The sequence below is a fragment of the Halichoerus grypus genome, chromosome 9 (genome assembly GCF_964656455.1).
Source record: "Halichoerus grypus chromosome 9, mHalGry1.hap1.1, whole genome shotgun sequence".
NCBI lineage: Eukaryota > Metazoa > Chordata > Mammalia > Carnivora > Phocidae > Halichoerus > Halichoerus grypus.
In genome coordinates this window covers 125,699,907-125,720,984 of record NC_135720.1, presented here as the reverse complement: position 1 = coordinate 125,720,984, position 21,078 = coordinate 125,699,907, and the positions used below count along the sequence as shown (strand labels likewise).

Sequence of the window (21,078 nt, the reverse complement as noted above, 5' to 3'; positions counted from 1 at the left end):
TGTGTAGCTCTCGTGCCACATGCCAACTCTTCTCAATCTTTTGCTGCTTTTCATGAAATGTCCCCAAATAAAGCAGCAGTCTACAGGATAGAAAAAGAACCAAGAAGGGAGCAAGCAGCATTACAGAAAGGAGAGAATTTTTTCACCTTTTGGCTGTACAGTCCTTTCAGAGGAAGAAAAAAAAAAGGTCTCAAAGTGACAAAGTCTTGTGGAGAGCAAGATGAAGACCTGGGACAGCAGAGTGATGGGGACAGAAGTCAAAGGGAAAGGAGAAAGTGGGTGGAAAGACAAGAGTAGCTTCCCCTGGTCTGGAGTTAGGACATGGTCAGGTAACTTCATGAAGCTGTTCCATTATGTGACCAGCGCTATTAGGAACATCAATACAACTCCCAGTAACTTTCTCCAAATTCTCCCCTATCTTACTATCTATGAGTTTGCAGCTATAAAAGTCTGTTTTTGCCTTCAGATAATAGGATAATAAGTGACATCGGTCATTCTTCCAGGCAAAGGCCATAAAGAAATACAATACTTATGTTTTCTTGCAAAAAAAAAAAATGCAGTTTCTACTTAAGCTTACAGAACATTTGGAGAAGGATGAGCATGGGGGAAGAGTTGGAGGTAAATTGGAGTCTACTTTCGTAAATTTCTTGGACTTGTGCCCTACCTAAATTGCCAGAATTTAAAACAGAAACACAGGAAAGCATCTTTGTGATGTTTTCCAGAAGGATCAGATCTTTTAAACTTGAGTATTTAGAAACAAGATGTCAATAGGATCACAAACAACCCAAAAGTACCCCTACATGCTCAATCTCAAAATTAAGAAAGAGAACTTACCTATTTTTACTATTATCTCCGAAAATAAATATGGGAGGTGAGATATAGGATAAAAGCCAATCACAGCTGCAGAGAGCAAGCTTGACCCCAGGAAGGCTTGACTCCACAGTTCTCGGTTCCAAGATAACCATTCACAAACATCTTCAGCAAATTCCTTTCTTAAGGATGTTCAAGGCTTGTAAGATGAATGCATGAAAAGCAACATCATCCATGAAAAATGGGGAGTTTTCACTGAAGTTCCTATGCATTAGGATTATTGCATTCCCTGGCATAGGTAATTGTCTAAAAGAATAGCTCAGGATATATGTTCACTATCTTTTTTTTTTTTTTTTTAAGATTTCATTTATTTATTTGACAGAGAGAGACACAGTGAGAGAGGGAATACAAGCAGGGAGAATGGGAGAGGGAGAAGCAGGCTTCCCGCGGAGCAGGGAGCCCGATGCGGGGCTCGATCCCAGGACCCTGGGATCATGACCTGAGCCGAAGGCAGACACTTAATGACTGAGCTACCCAGGCGCCCCTATGTTCACTATCTTGACTGTGGGGATGGTTTCATAGGTACAGGTCTATGTCGACGCTCATGAAATTGTTCACTTGAAATAAGCAGCTTGTTCTGTCAATTATATCTCAAGAAAGCTGTTTCAGAAAATAAAGAATCAGTCAGAGAAACACAACAGGGAACACTCCCAGCATTGGATTCTGATACTCTCTAGTTCAGAGTTTATCTTCGTGCCACTGAATTAAGAGGTTATAGCAATGTATGGTGATTCACATAACATAATAATAAAAAAAAAAAGAATGAAGAATGGTAACAAGAACAACAACAAAAAAGAGGTGATAGCAATCAAGAGTCCAAGCAGGGAAAGCGGAATCCCTGCCAGTGTTTACAACGGAGGGAATTTATTTATTTTTTTAAAGATTTTATTTATTTATTCATAAGAGACAGAGAGAGAGAGAGAGGCAGAGGGAGAAGCAGGCTCTCCGCTGAGCAGGGAGCCCGATGCGGGACTCAATCCCAGGACCCTGGGATCACCTGAGCTGAAGGCAGACGCTTAACCATCTGAGCCACCCAGGCACCCACAATGGAGGGAATTTAATGCAGGGAACTGGTGGTGTAGATAGCTGGGACAGAGCCAAGCAGCCAAACGGGTTATGGTGAGACAACCCATGGACTGTCAGCAAGAAGCCACTTCTACCCTCAGGAGGGAGAGCCCCCGGGGCCACCAGCGGCATGTGGAATACAGCAGCTCATCCAGAGCGAGCTGGAGTCACAGAAGAGCAAGTAGCAGCTAGAAATGCAGCTGCCTGGAGTCCCAACCCCGCTCCACAAAGATGACCAGGGGAAGGATCAGGAGTGGATCTGGGGGCAGAGGCGCCTAAGGTGGACATAAAAAGCAGTTACAGAGCAAAAGTAAATACAAAGAAAGCTCTTCTAAAGCAAATCAGCAGACTTCTTCACTGCTGGGCTTGTCAGAGCTTTAATATGCTGATTGACTTGTAAGTTTCAGAGGGCAGGAGGATATAAATGATATTCTCCATGATCATCTTCTGCAGAATATTTTGGAAAAGTAGTGTTCCATGAAACACTATTTGGAAAATGCTGATCTGGCCAATGTGCTCACATTTTACAAAAAAGGAAAGATAGTTTACAAGGAAAGAGACCAAGAAATTCACTTCAGTGGCTTGACCAAGATATCATAAAAAGGGATAGCCCTAAGACTAGAGCATAAATTCAAGCTTCCTAAATCTTGATCATGCACTCTTTCCTCAATTCTATATTGAATTGGCCATAAGCACTTTCCAGCACCAACAAGAAAACCAGCAACTCATCCATTCTAGGGGCCAATGAGTCATTTTGGTGGTATAAAACCACCAGACACCGTGGAGATGGCATACAATCTGCTGTTAGGTCAATGACTAACCAAAGGCACCAACACTGTGAGAAAAGAACAGATAAGAAAGAGGAAATAAATGCAATGGAGTTGCTAAATTTACTAATGGGAAGAAAAGGGAAAAGCAAAAGAGAAAGAGGGAAACCAACCTCCACTGGGGACGACCTACATCCCTGAAGCTATGCTGGAGTCCACATCTTATAATGAGGACGCAAATGTGCACATGTAACAAGAGGCGTCAAACACCCTCAATTAAGGAAATGAAATAACCAAGGTGCTGGATTTGTGGGAGCAGTTCCCAAAGCTGGTGTTAGGGGATTCCACCCTACACAGACCCCATAAGAATGCAAAGGCCTGTTCCATGGCCCCCTGGGAGAAATGCAACTCTCCAAAGGTCTTTAAAGCACCTATGTCCTCTTCACCACGGCCTACCCTGAGTCTTAGTCCTACCCTGTGGTATCATTTCCCTTAGGGCTTGAGAAGCTTCTATCCTACCAGTGGGGTACTTAAACCACAGCACATCCTAAGTCAGAGGTTACTAAAGCTAAATTTCTCAAGCCCATTGATACCGCCATGGTCCCAAGATCTCCCCTCTTTTTGAGAGGTTTCATTATGGGGAGCAGGGAGACTTAGCTAGTATTCAGTGAGAAAATACCCCACTAAAATGGAGAGTTGCAGGAGGAGAGTTGAGGAGAATTTATGAAGCGTCTCACCTGTATAATGCTTATAAAAAAAAAGACCCACAAGTTCCAAAAACACCTCAAATGAGTCATTATTTGTTCAATAACAATCTTTCAGAGTTCTCTTTTCTTATTTACCATTAATCTGTGTAGCCCTATCTCATAGAAAACAGTTCAAAGCAAATAAGCCTAATCTATATATCACTTTACAAGGACCTCTGGATTTATAGAGTCTCTATTAATTTAGTGTTAATCTGGTCTGAACAGTTTCTCCTGAGGAAATCTTTTAAGGTCCCCTGACCTGCCTCTAGGGCCAGTAAAACATTTTTGTGAGTTTCTCAATCCAAAAGCACACTAAGTTCTAATATGTTTTCAGAAAGGAAGGAAAAATACTTCATCCTTCCCCTAACCACCCCCCAAATTTCAATAATTAACCAGCACAGAATTCCTATAATTCTTGTTCATTCTTCAGGCTTATTTGACTCCCCCAAATCCTGCAGAGCATGGATCAAACAGGGCACAAGCCAGGGAGAAATTTAATCGCTCATATCTCTGCCTAAGGGATTGTCTAGGTACTATGGTGACAGACACCTCAATGAAAGTATGTGGAGGAAAAAAGATTTTTAAACTCCCAGACTTAAAAAAAAAAAAAAAAAAGGGTGGGGGAGGGATTTCTAATGGATTTGGGGTCAACACACAGAAGCACAAAATCAGGTCTTCAGAGTCCATCGAAATTACTTATTTATATACCAATGTGGTAAGACCACAGAAACAAAACATTATTCAACAAAGGCATTTTATTTTTCTCCCCACAAACTCTGCCTATTTGGGGACTTTTCATATTTCCATTGATTTGTTTTTCTGGTTACATGTACAGCTTCTCCACAGAAGAGTTTTAGGGCAGTGAAAGGACTCTGTATGATACTGTAATGATGGATTTACGCCCTTATACATCAGTCCAAACCCAGGGAACACAGGACATCAAGAGTGAACCCTACGGTGAACAATGAACTCAGGTGATCAAGGTAGGTTTATCAAGTATAACAAATGTACCACTCAGGTGTGGGATGCTGACAGCAACTGAGGCTATTGTTATGGGGGCAGGGAGTATATGGGAAATCTCTGGACCTTCCATTCAATTATGCTATACACTGCTAAAACTGCTCAAAAAAAAATGTATTTTTTTGTTTTAATGCACAGCTTCTCTGTTAACTTACTCTGACATGGGAGTGTTCAAATAAAATCCAGAAAAAAATAAAGTCAAGTAAAACTCTTAGTCCTTAATTCTGTAGTTGACAAAGCTCTATCTTTAGAATATTTAAATGTAATTCATAGATTTGAAAGAGGGAGGAGAAAATAACTGGTCTCGGGGATTTAAGCAAGCCCACTTATATAAATCTCCCAACCTAATCAGCACATAAAATAGCTCATGCCGATGATATGGTTAGTTCACACTCTGCTGATACACGAATCAGAATTTTTTTGCCAGCCCATGTTCATGTACAGGAAACCAACAAGACTGTAAACACAGGAACAACAATCAACACACACAGATGTCTAAGGCTGGAAGTCACATTCTGGACAAGGTGAAAAGGGTAAGTGGCAGGAGAGTCATCATAAGGATCGAGGCGGATATCAAAGTTCAGTGTGTAGAAGGCTCGGGGCTTGGCTCTGCTCTGGAGACACTGTTTTCTGCCTGCAGTCAAGCTACTGCACTCACCCACCCCACCCCCACGGAGCTCTCTGATGATGAGAAAACAATCTGAACATCAAATCAGCAATATGAAGCAAGGACATTTCAGGCCTAGGACAATCCCAACCTATTCAGCAGGATCAGTAATCAAGGGCGTATGCCCAGGAACCTGAAAGTCAGGAAGGCTCTCCCACTCGGAACCAGAACCTCATTCTGCAAAAATGTTTGAAGGGGAGTCTTCTACCCAGTCATCTGGGACTGGGTTAGAGATAACAAGACCATGGGGACCCATCAAGGAATTACCTGATGTCATTTAGATATCATTTCTATTATGGACCCAATCATTTTAATAATGGACATGGGAAGGGCAGGAAGAGACTCAGTGCCTGCAGACATCAGTGGAACAATGCCACTCACGGCAACCTGGTTTTCAACTCACTTTCAGAGCAGAGAACAATTCTTTGGGGTCTGCAGTGCTTTGGCATGCCAAACAGGGGATATTTATAGATATGCATGGCTTTTTCTTTTCCAAAAGCAGAGTCCTAGGAGAGAATGCTACCCACGAAGAGAAAAACCCACAAAATTCCAGATCTGGGCTTCCCCACCTCTCGCCCAGGGCAGTGCTCTTGCATGCTTTTGTAATTTCTCCTTAATAATCCACTCCTGCCTGACCAATGGCCCTACGGCCCTATTCCTCTGGTGCATTAGGATCTCTTTGTGGTTGTCCCTCAGCCTTAAGATAAAACAGCAGTGAAGAGGAAATGGTCCTGAATAAATCAAACAAATTTAATACAAACATAAGTGACTAGATGATATTCAAAAACCTTTAAAGCTCTAAATTCTATGATCTATAGATAACAAATTTGCCAATAATCCCAAACTTCTGTTAATGATAGTGAAAGCCCTGCTTTAAAATGGGGTGTCGGTTGCTTGGGCATGTTTCCCCAGATAAAACAATGTTATGGAAGGGAGCCATAGTCCCCAGCCAGCTCCAGAGTCTAACTTTACACATAGAGGACTGAAATACTACATATTTACAGTGGCGGAAAAAAAAAGAGAACAGAATTTTTTTTTGCTAAAGATTTTATTTACTTGAGAGAGAGATCACAAACGGGCAAGGGGCAGAGAGAGAAGCACACTCCCTGAGGAGTAGGGAGCCCAATGCGGGGCTCAATCCCAGAACCCTGGGATCATGACCTGAGCCGAAGTCAGACGCTTAACAGACTGAACCACCCAGGCACCTAAGAACAGTATTATCAAAACACTAGTAACTGAGCAAAACATCCAGTCAACCTCAGTGAACTACAGTTTCTTATTTCTAATGCTTCCAGGGGAAGATGAGCAGGCACAACCGAGTTCTGAGAATTTCTGGCACTCTCAAAAATTTCAGAAGGGTGATGGCCCTGGTTCTTTAGTGAGTCTAGTTTCAATGACAGTGAGAATGGTTTTCCTTCTCTTTGATATAACTGTCACCACTTTCCTATCTTCCAGGTAAGACTGGAGCTATTTTCTGGCTTACCAGTTCCCAGAGGACAAGAGTTGGAAGGGAGCACGGCCAACCATGGTGTTAGAAAGTAAGGAGAAGAGGAGAGAATACGCTTGAATAAAAGCAGCTGAGCTGTCATGATGGAAACAGAGAAAGGAGGCATCAGCTTTTTTGTGAGGAACACAAGTCGGCAGCCGTACCCCACGCCAGGCCCTGGGTGACACCCTGTGGCCAAGGCAGCCATGTTGCCTGGCACCTGGCTGGGTTGGGCCATGGCCACAAGGAGGGTGGGGACAGAAAGGTTAATGTGTAACAGCTGTTTGCATACATGAGGACTCTCAATTGTTCATCTCTCCGAGAGTTTCTATATTGATTTCTACTCCCTTTACTTGGGTATTTATGGAAGCTTCTTGTCAGGAACACAATCGTCTGATTAAATTCCCTATTGCCTGCTTTCCTTCCCACTGCTGGAAGCGCCAAATAGGATGTGACTAAAATTCGAACAAGAGGAGAGAGGGGAAAGGCAGGACAAGGCTCACAACAGAAAAATTAAGAGAAACCTGTACTGGTTTTATATTAATTAAGGAAAAAGCATTCTATGGACTAATTCATTTTCAAATACAGGATGGGAGGCAGAGAGTGAAAGAGTTATGAAAAATTAGAGAACGCTGGTGAATCATCCAAGAAATTTTACCCTCTTCGTGTTCCTTTTCTAACTCCGTTCCTTCAAAAGAGAGTGAGGCAGGATCACCGGGAAGTCATCTTCGAGAGTCTGCTAACCACCTTTGATGCCCAGCATGCAGCCACCCACCCACCCCCATATTCAAGTAAAATATTATTTTGAAATCCAACATTTAAAGTCACTCAACTCTGAAAACAGTGAGGACATGTTGAATATTCAAGTGCTGAACGTTGTTGACCTGCTCGCCTCCCCCCAGACACAGATTTTTTTTTTTTTCTATCAGTAGGAATCCTTCCTCCATGGTAATCAGAGGTAAGCTTTTAAGTAGAGGAACTAAGCATGATTCAGCACATTTAAAAAGGATTTATACCCATTCTTAGAAGGACAACCAGAGGAAACACCATCTGAAGTCTAAACAATGATATCTGCTTGCCCTTTGATCTGAGTTTAAGAACACTTTGTACAACTTTTTTTTGTTGTTGAAATACCACTGAATTTCACATTTACTATTTGAAATTTCTTTAGAACATCCACTGCTCCTTTGAACTACACTCTTGCAACCAAATTCTCCAAATTGTATTTGCTATGAGTAGCTTGCAGGCAGGGATTTATTTTCTGCTAACAAAAATCTTCATAAGTACAGGCAGCCTCCATGAAAAATAGTACCACTGATCCTATGTTTATGAGAAAAAGACAGTACAGTGTATCTGGTTACAAATACAAGTAGGGAGTATTCCATTTTTCTTCTAATTTATGTTTCCCAAGGGTAATTTTGTTCAGAAGATTGCCAGTATTTTTAGTACAATAAGTTTCTTGTTACTTGTACTAATACATACTGATTCCCTTTTCTGAGCATATTTTGAGTTTTATTTCCTTTTTACCCTAGCATCTAGAGATCAACACCTCATTAATTCAAAATAAATGAAGTCTGAAATGCAGAGATTTAAAGAAAAATTTTGCACTACTCTCAAATGTGATGCACATTAGAAATATACATATGGGTAACTAATAAAAAAACAGGTATATTAATAAAGCATTATGATATACATCGGATACCATTAACGTCCATGTCCTAAATGTCTTTACTTTAAATATCTTTGACTTAACAGAAATCAGGTGTGCCATTTCTAAGTGATCAGATCTTCCAGATCAGTGAAATATGAATTTTAAATGAAGGATAGGTCTTTTTCATTAATTCAGTCTTTATTAAGCACCTTCCATGTGCTCAGCATGATATTAAGACTTAGGTTTCAATGGTGGATAAAGGCCTGGTTGCCTTTTGAGGCTGCCACCCAGAGGAGTGACATGTGAATAAGCAAATTTTAAAGAAAAAAAAATTATACACACACACACACACACACACACACTTTGTGATAAGTGCAACCAAGGGAATAAGCAGCATTCTGTGACGGTAAAGAAGTGGTGGGGGGGGAGCACTCTTTGATATAGAGGGGTTAGAGAAGGCTTTTCTAAGAAGGTGAATTTTAAGACCTAAAGGATATTTCAGGATACTTCTCCAAGGTCACCAAATTGGCAGTCCTGCTTATTAGACTGCCAAGACATTTTTAGCATTAGAAAACAAGAATAAAATGGCATCTGGGGGCCTGATTGAATGCAGCCGCTCTGCCAGGCACCCTGCGCACCAGCCCGTCAGTGCTAAGGAGGTTACACATCTCCAACCTATTCGCCCAGAGAGAGTTTCAAATAGTCAACATCAACAGTAGTGAGCTGGTTCAATAACCAGCATTTGGGATATGTGGGAGAAACCTAATTCTGTTGATTCATACTTCCTAATAGCCACTCCAGCTGAGAAGGCTCAGCCTGTTTCAGATGTATTTCATGAGTAAATTATTCTCCCTTCCCCGGGGGGAGGAGTGGGGAGGGGGGGCGGGGGGAAGAGGTTTACAACTATGTATCACTTTCTCTTATACTTTCAGTTTATTTATCTAACTCACTAGGTGTAAAAGTACTTGAAAACATGTATCTTTCTGCAGGTTCTTTAATGAGTCAGGTAATGCAGCCGCTAACATGCCATGGATGTGGAAATCGGCAGAATTCTCCAACATCCTTAGAGAATCCACATTGCTAAGCAATTACTTTCTTCAAATGAACTGTCCTTAAGCTCAGAGCTATGATAATCAGATTTTATCACATTTTAGCCTCTCGTTCTGAAATCCTCTTTCCTACTGCTAAATGGATTAAGATTAAATAGAATTACTGGACTAGCAGGTGGCACGGCTTGTGACTTGGATTCTACTTACCTGAAGGTTTCCCCCTAACTGCCCCCGTGGAGTCCAGGGCTGGACCTACAGACAGTGACAACTCACAGTCAGAAAGCCCCGTGCTATGACAGGTGGGGCCTGGGGCAGAGTTTCCTACCCAGGAATCTCTTCCAGTTCCACATCAGCCTGTCCCAGGCCCGAGAGGACACTCCTGTTGAATTCTCTTGGAAATTTTTCGGTGGTGTTTTTTGGACCTTGAAGTTTCCCTTATGAGAAATGTAAGTTAAATCATCCCCTTAGCAGGATTAGTTGACAACCAGCTTCAAGCAGTGTGACTCAGAACCAATGTGTACCTGTAGACCAAGAAAGGTCAGACAAGCAAGGAACGAGGAGCATTTAGAGGTCACTAAACACAGTAAATGTCACCATCCTTTACAAACCTAGCCTGAAGCCAACTCTAACAATTTCAAATATCACTTCAGGCAGTGGTTCCCAAACACTGGATTCACATGAAGAATCTTAATTTAAAACTACGGACACCTGGCTTCCACCGCACACATTCTGATTTCATTGATACGAGGTACCACCTCAGCATCTGGGTTTTTAAAAGCCCCTGGGTGATTCTAATGTGCAGCAACATTCCAGAGCCACTAACATAAAGAAGCATTGCTCTTAATCTCTCACTGGAATGATCTGATTTCCTTCAGACATCAGGATCATGTCAGTGTTTCTTGACCATGGTGGCATATTAGAAAAACCAAAGACACTTAAAAAAAAAAGATGCCAGAGCCCACCCTCAAAGACTCTGACTTAACTGCTCTGGGAAGCAGCCCCAGCATCCCTTAGTTCTTTAAGTGTCCGCAGGTGATGCTAATGGACAGCCAAGGTTAGAACCGCCCGCCATCTAAGCCCAGGCACAGTTCCCCGGAGACCGTAAATGATTCTCCGTGAAAGAGCCGGAAGTGCCATTCATCCTCCACTTTGTCCAGGTTGGGACCACCCCAAGAGGCAAGGAAACATCTCCCCAAGGCTGTCGGGGAAACAGGGGAGGGGGGTGGCAAGAGGTGGAATTCTACTAAGCCAGAAGCAGCACGGAAGTTAGAATGAGGAAGAGCGCTGGCCCTCCCCGCTACCCCTCCCCTGCAAACTTTATTGATGGCAATGAGAGTCCTTAGAATATTTCCTGGAGGTGCCTCAACCTTGGATTTGGTTGCAATAAATGGTGAAAATTCTTATCCAATCAGAACTCCTGGCCCTGCAAGCAGCAAGATTGGCAGGCCTTGAGCCTCCACTCCCTGTGAGATTCTGTTTCATGAATTTCCCAGGAGGATTTCTGCACCAGTTGGATGCCAGTCGGACCTCCCTCTTGGGCCCCCACTCCTTCCTTCCCCCAAAGCCCAGCAGAGAATCATCTCATAGATACAGTTGTAAAGAACTCGCTGAACTATTTTACATGGTAATCATTCAAGTAAATAATGTCCAATGCAGACACCTTTGACGTGGCTTTGACAAGTGTCTGGTAACCCACTTTGGGGCCTGGGCAGGGCCACGCGTCTCACACAGGAGGAAGTCCGCGGAGACCCACCCCTGGCGTGGCTACGGCGCCCCCATTTCTCCCCGCGGAGAACTTGTCCCCTGCAACCCTTTGTCTACGCTAAGCTGAGTCAGTTTATGAATGAAGAGTAGCACAAATCAGAGGCACTGATCCTGAAAAAAAAAGTCTTCCTTACACCGTTCTCATTTACAGATGAGAAAACTCCGGTGGGGGGGGGGGGCGGGAGGGAAGGCTATGTGACTCCGTCCGGGTTTGCCACAGAACATTTGTGGCGGAGCCCGATTTAGCCGCCCTTGAATTTCCATTCTGTTGCCTGGCAACCAGTTCAGACCAGCTCAGCGCCCAACCCCGGCCCCTAACCCGCACCCTTTCTCTGCCCGTGCGGCTCGGGGCAGCAGTGATCAGAAGTTCAGCCTTTGGGGGCACCCGCCAAAGGCATGTGAACTAGGATCCCGGATGGGTTACCCCAACTGGGCTGGGGTCCGGTCCCAAACCCGCGCGAACCCCGTCTGGCATGCCTTCCGAGGTCCTTTTGGCACCTTCCTCTGCAACCCTCCTCCCCCAACTCCGTGGATACCACTTAACACAATCACGTCAAGTTTCCAAAGTTCTCCGTTGCTATCAGATTCTCTGAAAGTCCCGGTGGAGAAACTGGCACTCAGAGCTTTAAGGGTGCAAAAGAAATGAGGGGAAGGAGTGTTGAAGAGCCTTCTCCTTCCCTGCTGGCTACACTCGGGCGGGACTTTTCTGCTAAAGTCGAGTTAACCTGGTCCCGGCATTATTGGAAAAAGCGCGGAGTACGCTCGGACGCCGCAGTCCGAGAGTCCGAGAGCCCCACGTCCCGGCGCGCCCCAGCCCGCCCGCCGCCTCCCGCAGCCCCAGCCCGCCCGCCGCCTCCCGCAGCCCCAGCGCGCAGCCCGGCCCGCCGCGCGGGGAAGCGCACGTGCAGCCCACCGCGGCGCAGGTGGCGGGAGCGCAGCCCGCGGGCCCTCGCGTCCCCGCCGCGCCAGCCGGGCCCCGCGTGCCAGGGGCTCCTCCACCCTCTCGCCTCCCTCCCCGGGCCCGGGAGACCGTTAAGGGGAGAGTGTATCCGTCGTTACGCTACCCCAGATCCTTACCCAGGTTCACAAAGCTCATGACCATGTCCGCGTCGTTGAGGAAGGCACTGTCCTGCGCGCTGGTCAGTGGGGACGCGCCACCGCCGGGTCCCGCGGCCAGGAGGCTCTTGCTGTTGACCGGGGGCGCCGCGCCGGGGGGCGGCTGCCGGGGCTGGGACGAGCCGACCGCTCCGCGGGGCCCGTGCTGCCGCCTCTCCTCATCCGACGCCCAGTCCTCGTCGTCGTCGGCGGCCAGGGCGTTGTACAGATCCAGCATGAAGAGGGGCGCAGATTTTAGCCGCCCGGGAGGGGGCTCCCCGCGAGGCTGCTGCTGCGGGAGCGCAGCGGGCTGCGGCTGCTGGAGGCCGTGCAGGGGCCGGGGCCGATGCGGGAGCCCCAGCACCGAGAGGATCTCCTTCTGCATCTCGCGCTTCTCGTGCGTCTTGAGCCGCCGGTAGAGGAAGCCAGAGGAGGAGGACTGCGGCGGCGGCGGCGGCTGCTCCGCGTGGCCCGGGCTCCCGCCGTCCCCCAGCAGCGCCCCCCCGCCGGCAGCAGCGGCGGCGGCGGGCAGGGGCGGCCGCAGCGGCGGGGGCCCGCAGCAACTGCACAGCAGCCCCCACCACCAGCACAGCCACTGCGCCCTCCGCCCCAGCATCCCCGCCCGGCCGGGCTGGCCCCGCGGGCCCCGCGAGGCGTGGAGCGGCGGAGCGAGGCCGGAGCGCGGCCGCTGTGGCCCTTGGCGTGAGCAGCCCCCGCCACCTCTCGGCGGGCTCGCTTCCCCTTCCTGGCCCTCAGTCCTTATCTCTCATCGTCCTCTGGGGCGCCCCCAGTTGCCCAGGCTGGAGCGGAGGCGAAGGGGGAGATCACCCGGAGAACCACTTGGAGGGGAGCCCCAGACTCTGGCGCAGGGCTCTAGAGGCGCAAGGTCCAGGCCAGGTGCGTCCGAGTCCCGGCTGCGCTGCAGCCGGCGCCCTCGCCCCTGGGCGGGTCACGGCGCGGTCACTCTCGGGCCTCGCTGCCCGCGCACGTGCGCTGTCCCGCGCCCTCCCGGGCGGCTGAGTGGGAGCCGGGGCGGCGGGGAGGCTCACCAGCTGGGGGAGATGCCCGGCATCATCCCCGCGCACGCCTCTCCTTGGCTCGCACCGCCGCCGCGAAGTTTACTCCGCGGTGGGGCCCAGGCTGTGGCGACACGGCGTCCCGAGATGCCAGTCTTCTCCGCGAGGCTTAACTTCCTTCCCGCTCACAAACTCCGCGCCCTCCGCCCTCGGGCACTGTCGCTCCCCCTCAGAATCTCGGCGCGCCGCTCGACCCCCCAAGCGGAGGCGGCAAGGATCTTGCTTTCCGTTTAGAGCTCTCCCGGCTGCCCCGCAAACGCCGCTCGCAGAGGGGACCGGAGGGAACAAGACCCGCGCGCGGAGCAGTGACCGCGGCGACGGCGCGGGAATTCGCAGTCTCCCGCCTCTCCGCGCTGCGCTCCCCGCAGCGGCCAACGTGGGCTTTCTGGTGCGCGTCTCGCTCAGGTACCGCACTCCAGCCCCCGAGAGTCCCTGCCCTCCTGGGTAACAGACAGGCTGGCAGCCAATGAAGAGGCGCGTCTCGCCTGTATTTAAATAGGCCCGCCCCCTTCTTTCACCCTCCCTCTCCAGGGAGGCGTTGCCTCGGCCGCGCGTAGGTTTCAAGTACCGAGAATTCTTGGAGGCACCCAAAGTCGGCGCGAGGTAGCAAAGGCGAAGAGGTCATCGCTAGTAAGGACGATCAATACCCTAATGTAAACCTGTCTCTTTTACAATCACATAAAAGGCCTGAATTGACGATTTAACTAAATAAAAGCAAAATCAGCTGTTAAATCAATGCCACCTGTATTCACAGAGGAAGGACAGGCATAGTTTTTATTACTTAGTGTCTCTTATGGATGTAACATAGGCGTTCAGCGGACACGTGACTTTCAAAGGCAGCTGCTCGAAGTTGGGACACACCCTCCGAGAAGCTGCTCACAAATGGGCCACAGAGAGGGCCAAATGTAAACCAGAGCCGGAGTCCTGGGGGTTTGGGACCAGTTCAGCCTTGCCTTGGCTTCTTAAGCTAGCACCTTAAAGAAAAGGGGTAATTAGGTAATATCAGAGAAAAGCCACCCTCTACTTTTCTTGGAAATATTTCAGTGCTTCTCCAGTTTTTCTATTAACTTTTCATTTTAATGTATTGAAATACAATAGAGCTTTCATGATGCTAGATAGATAAAACTTGAGGAGAGGTGGTATAGAAAATTCCAGCCCAGGTAGGGGCTTGGCATGTTCCCATTCAGGGTAATAGACACAGGTGCTAAAAAGTCAGGTTGCCAGGAGCATTCGACAAGATCAAGATCAAAAAGACACAGGTTCCATGACAGGCACACTGCTCAATCACAGAGAGGGACCCTTCTACCCAGACACCACCACCACCATCGGCCTTTCAGGATGCAAATCCACCTGCTCTCACACTATCCAAGAATGCCTGGTAACCTACAGATCCTACAAACAAATTCACTTAAAACACTAGGATCTTTTACTTGGTGAAAAATGTACGGACTAGGAAACAAAAACTTCACTGATCGTCTCAGTTCACATAGTCCAAGGCATTTCTGAGCCAGACCAAATAGATATAAACTGTGGGATTCGTGGACTTATGAGATCATGGGGTTTCTGATTATCGAAATCTGATAAGCGTTTCTGTCTTATTTCAAAGAATCTGTTTTTCATGGGGGAAGGGTCTTCACCTCCCCCCAACCCACTGGACTGCTCTCTGGTTCTCTCTTGGCCCAGACACAGTGATCCTTTAGTCTTTAATTCTACAAATGTAATTTCTTAATTCAAATTTAATTCTACAAGTGAAGTCTTTAGTTCTACAAAGGTCCAAAGCCATTGACCTCAGGCAACACAGCTTCAACAAAACTGAAGACTGGTCTTTAGCGGGGATTCTTTTCTCGTGAAAAGAAGACGTATCACTACTTGGTCTGGCACGCCAGGATCCTTAGAATTCAAAAGCCCCCATCACTTCTTTCTTCTCTATGGGACTTGTTTGGGCATAAAAATCACTGCAGTGCATAAAAATCACAGCAGCCAAGAGCCCTGATCAAAAGATCTGAAATCTCAGCAAGTATATGTAGGCTTCCTGCCAAGATCCTTCTCCCTTCGAAAACGTAGCACACCTTCGTCTTAAGACCTCTAGTGAGACAGAAGCAGAGTAAAAGCAGTTCCAAACTTTGAGGGCACAGGGAACACACTGGAAAACTGTAAAACCCCTGAGTATAGACAAGGGCACTTATGTAGGGCTGTGCCATTGAAAACACAAAAATAGGTTGCGACCCATCTATTAGATATGCACTTATTGTCTATGCACATAGGATCTAACAGAGAACACAAACAGGTGTACACACATACCATCTTCCCCTTTTCTTAAACACTTGGTTAAAAGTAGATGGACCTTGTGACATGGGTCAAAAATGGCACTTAATGACTCTTTATCAAACATCTGAGCAATAGCCGTGAGGGCCCCCAGTTCCTGGGGAGGAATAGTGCTGGAGAAAGGAGGTGCTGAGGGTGCCCCCAGATGATGGACGCAAGAGCACACAAGTCTCGTAAGAGCCAGAGGGAAAATATGTGAAATGGAACATGACAGTGATCATAAGGGACATTCAACTGAGGGCCACAAAAGAAGGTGTGCTCTCCTCGTGTCCCCACCACTCCCAACAGGTGCACATGTTTGCTGGAAAATACTAGGAAACCCCCTTGGTTTGGATATTGGGGCAAAGGGGGATAAAGAGATGCAGTTCTAACATTTCTATAACCTCAAAATTGGGACCACTGTTTTTTCCAAGACAGCTGGAATTCTGGGTGACTAAGACCTCTAACCCACCACCTCCCCCACTCCCCGCTTCTTTGAACCCTCCCCAGCACCCCCTGAGAAGTCTCAGAGAGCTGGACAAAGTCCAGATGTGATTCTGGAGGGATGGGGTGACGGAGAGGAGCAGGTTTGGCTTTGGAGTCCGCTGGAAATATGTGAACCGACTGGAGAAAATCAGAGGTAACTTCGCCCCCTACAGGACACCAAAATATCACCGCCCCTTCCTCTGTGCGGGAACAACCCTCATTAAGTTCTCTGTGTGTGTCTCCAAAACATCTGGGTGGAAAGAGGAGGAATTCGGTCAAGAAGCCGGATGTGGGAGCCAATCCACATCAAACATCTGGTTGCTTGGCTGACATCTCATGCAGATGGCCTTCAGTTTTCTGGAAATAGGTTGCCTATCCCACTCCCGCCCATTTAATGAAGGAATGAGGAACCCCTCACCATCAAGCATAGGTTTATCCCCTGACTTCAGTGACGCTGGGGAGAGGGCGAGAAGCCCATACCCAGGTGTTATTAATGCACAGGGTAATTCACACAACAAATTCTTTAAAACAGCAGTTCTTGTTTCTTTTATGAGGATTTCTGTTATACATTTAAAATACACATGGCCAGATGACTTCTATTTTTTAAATATTTTAAAATAAATTTTTAAATTTAAATATTCTATATTCCACACTTCCCTTTGGATTACATTGTTAGCAATAAACTGCAATTGCCGTCTTTGATTTTGTCCTAAATCACACATTGTCCCCTTTCAACTGTCTTGCAGATGCAAGTAGGCTGCTTCTAGAATGAACGTGTCATAACCCACATTGCTCTTGTGTCAAAAAGCCTGAGGTCCAGTCACTCTGTATCCTTGGGAAACTCCACTTAAAATACTACATTTTAATCTCTCATGTTTGTGTAAGGATTTGATTATTTCCTAACATTAATTTCTAAATAGAATAAAATGATCTGATTTCAAAAATATCGATTTGGAGTTGAGTGAAAAGGAAATATGGTGAGTAAATGTTTGCAGAGTGTGAGAGATGAAAATTTGAGAGTTAAATACCGCTTCTGAAAGCTACACCTGCAGGGTAGTCTTCAAAATACGTGTCTCATCCAAACGTCTGTGCTAGCAGTTACATGCACTCACACTTTCCTTTCTCTGTCAACTATTCAAAAATGCTGGGCATTCACACTTCAAAATATCATTCGAGCCATCATATTTTCCTACTCGTGAAGGACATCTGGTGGCAAAGTGAAAAACTAATACATAAATCTGTTTCCAGAGATTTTTTTTTCCACACTGTAACCCAAATGGCAAATCTGTTACTTGTGTGTGCTTCAAACTTTTTGGCCAAGCTCAGATCTTTATTGTCCTAGGATTTAGGCTGTCTACATAATATTAAGCGACAGAGTCTTCAGAAACATCCAAATGATTAAGTGGTTTTTAAATGTTTCATTGGATAATGGACATGTGCAGACTAAGTCTTAAACTCTTTTTTTTACTGAGCAAAACAATGCTTAAGACATTTCCATGACTAGTTCTACTGTCCCTGAAGAGTCCTGTTCCAAGAAATCCTTGGACACTTGGCTCCACGGGGGGGTGCCCGAGGCTCCACAGCCTGTGCTGGCCTCTGAGCTTCACTCCATTCTGTGGTCCCCTCCGTACCCCAGGTCCTGGATGTGTCTCTTGTGGCAACTGGGAGGCTCCATGGAAAATATGACGTTATCGTGCTACCAAGCCCCTTAACTAGCAGCATGGTAAGCAATGGTGTGTGGGGATCAGGGAAAACCACACTGGGTAAAATCAGATTGAAATAAAAGCCAAGACCATCTCTAAAAGAGGAAGAGAGAGTCTAAGAAGATGTGTACCAATGGAAAGGCAGAGGTTGACACTAATCACCCAGACTGCATTCATTCATTCATTTATTCATTCATTCAACAAATATTTGCATGCCTAGTATGTGTCAGGCAGTCAAAGATCCCTGCCCTCATAGATTCTAGAAGGGGGGAGATGAACAATCAACAAGACGACTAAGAAAATATATTATGGTAGGCAGGATGTTGTCCCCATGATTCCTACCTGTAGTGTTACATCTGCGAATATGTGACCTTATGTTGCCAAGGGGACTTTGCAGATGGGATTAAGATTGCGAAACAGGTGGTGTTAAATTGGGAAGATTATCCTGGATTATCCGAGTGGCCCCAATGTAATTACAAGAATCCTTAAAAGCAGAAAAGAAAGGCAGAAGAGATGTAGCAGCCTGAGAGGGACTCGGTCTGCCTTTGCTGGCTTTGAGGGTGAAGGGGCCACAAGCCCGGAAATGCAGGTGCCCTCTAGAGGGTGAGCACAAACTTCAGCCAACAGCTGGCTAGAAAAGAGTGACCTCGGTCTTAACTCTGAATTCTGTCTACAACCTGAACAAGCCTGGAAGTGGATTCTCATCCAGAGTCTCCCAGACAAGAGCCCCCAGGTAGCTGACATCTGATTTTGGCCTGGTGGGACCCAGGGCAGAGAAAGCAGCCAAGCCTAATGGACTTCCAAACTACACAACTATGGGATGATATGTTTGATTGTTTAAACCACTATGTTTGTGGTATTTTGTTTCCCAACAACAGGAAACTAATATGTATTATAGCATGTTGGTAAGTGCTATGGAAAAAAATCAAACCAGGAAGAGGGGGTAAGGAGTATGTGGGTGGTCTCCTGACAAGTCTTCACTGAGAAGGCAACACTCGAGTAAAGGTGTGTCACAGTAAAGAGAGCCAGTCATGATGATATCTGGAGAAAGTGCTTCCCCAGCAGTGAAAACAGTAAGTGCAAAGGCCCTGAGGCAGGGGCATGTACAGTAAATCTGAGGAAGAGAAAGGAGCCAGTAGGCTAGGGCAGAGGAAACAAGAGGGGATAATAATAGGAACTTATGACAGAACACCAACGAGGGTGGGAATTGGAGGCCAAGGTGGCATAGGGCCCTGGGCATCCTTGTAAAGTCTTCAGATTTAAAAAGCAAACAAACAAACAAATCATAAGATGGACAAATCTCACAGATGTAATGTTGAGGAGAAGATACCAGACACAAAAGAATACATATTGTAACTCTACTTATATAAAATACAGAAACAGACTATACTGACTAAACTAATCTAGAAGTCAGGTCAGTGGTTACCTTTGGGGAGAAGAGTAGGAATAATAATTGAATGAAACCAAAGAGGGATTCCCAAGAGTTGGCCTAGTTCTTTACCTGGGTGGTGGTTACACGGGAGTGGTCAATTTTGACAATTCACTGAGTGGCGCATACATATGATTTATATACTTTTCTGTATGTATTTTGTTATATTACAATAAAAGGTTTGACTAAAAAACAATTAAGGACCACCACCAACAACAACAACAAGGACAAACACAAAGAAGGGATGGTCATTGGATGGTCTTGAGCAGAGTGACATGCACTGACTTAAATTTTAACAGAGCCTCTCAGGCCACTGTGTTGAGAATAGGGCAGAAGCAGGGGGGACCAGGGAAGGAATTTATGATGGTGGCTCATAGGGGGCCTCAGATAGAAGCAATGGAGAGAAAAAAATGGTTGGATTCTGCACATATTTTGAAGGCAGGCCCCAATGCCAAGAGGGTGTGCTAATTGCATGTAAAAACAAGTCATGCCAACAACGTCTTTCCCTGTATGGTGCGAGCGAAGTGTGGCTTCCCCCGTTGCACAAGGCCTGGGGCAGCAGTGGGAATTTGCTCTGGGTGGAGGAGAAGAGCATTCATGTTCTGGTGACTGTGTGTTAATCCACTGATTAATAAGGAGTGGTCTGAGGGATTTTAAATAACCCATCTCCATCAGCACCCATGCTACAAAAGCCGATCAGAATAGAGTGTGTTCCCAAGAACAGCTTCAAGACAAGTCCCCTAACCGCCTTGCAACAAGATTTCCTATGTAGTAATATAGCAGCTCCACCTCTGAATATCAAATCTCTTCTAAGATGAGAAGTTTGGCCACTGACACTAATATTATAAGGACTCCTATAAATGTTGTATCCTGGATGGAATACTGGAGCACAAAAAAAAAGGATATTAGGTAAAAGCTAATGGAATCTGGGGGCGCCTGGGTGGCTCAGTCGTTAGACGTCTGCCTTCGGCTCAGGTCATGATCCCAGGGTCCTGGGATCGAGCCCCGCATCGGGCTCCCTGCTCTGCGGGAAGCCTGCTTCTCCCTCTCCCACTCCCCCTGCTTGTGTTCCCTCTCTTGCTGTGTCTCTCTCTGTCAAATAAATAAATAAAATCTTAAAAAAAAAAAAGCTAATGGAATCTGAATAAAATATGGTGTTTAGTTAATAATAATATATCAACATTGGTTTATTAGCTGTGACATATGCACCATAATGATGTAAGATGTTAATAATCAGATGTACTGGGTGTGGGATTTATAGAAACTCCCTGTACTAACTTGGCAACTTTTCTGTGAATTTTAAATTATACTAAAAGGGTTTATTTTAAAAATTATTCCTATAGCTTTAATCTTAGGATGAAATAATTAAGGCTTGGCCACGCCCTTTGCTATAGAAAGTGTCTTTATTCCAATCCAGTGAGCGTTTTGTATCTGTAAGTATATTCTTTCAGTTCTAAAACTTCCATTTAGTTGTTTTTTTTTTTTAATAACCTCTGTTTCTTTGCTGAGACTTTCTACTTTTTCATTTGTTTCCGGAGAACTTGTAATTGATTGTTGAAGCATTTTTTTAATGACAGCTGCTTTTAAATCCTTGATGATTTGGATAATGTGGGATAATCCAACATCTGATTGATCTCGATGTTGGGGTCAGCTGATTGTCCTTTCTCATTTAAGTCAGGATTTTCTTGCTTCTTCATATGACAGGTGATTTAAAAAAAAAAAAAACTGAATGCGGGGTGCCTGGGTGGCTTAGTTGTTAAGCGTCTGCTTTTGGCTCAGGTCATGATCCCAGGTTCCTGGGATCAAGCCCCACATCAGGCTCCCTGCTCAGCGGGAAGCCTGCTTCTCCCTCTCCCACTCTCTTTGCTTGTGTTGCTGCTCTCGCTATCTCTCTCTATGT

The 21,078-nt window shown here is 46.1% G+C and overlaps 1 protein-coding gene across 2 annotated transcripts in view; it reads right to left on the bottom strand.

Annotated features, from left to right (window-relative positions):
• Positions 1 to 13,667, bottom strand: part of BMP6 (bone morphogenetic protein 6) — a 160,011-nt gene extending 146,344 nt beyond the window's left edge. For both annotated transcript variants that reach the window (XM_078055683.1, XM_078055684.1), the window contains exon 1: positions 12,163 to 13,667. In XM_078055683.1, the coding sequence (XP_077911809.1) occupies positions 12,163 to 12,796 (634 nt within the window). In that variant the 5' untranslated portion in view covers positions 12,797 to 13,667. The remainder of the gene's footprint in view (positions 1 to 12,162) is intronic.
• Positions 13,668 to 21,078: the final 7,411 nt, after the last annotated feature.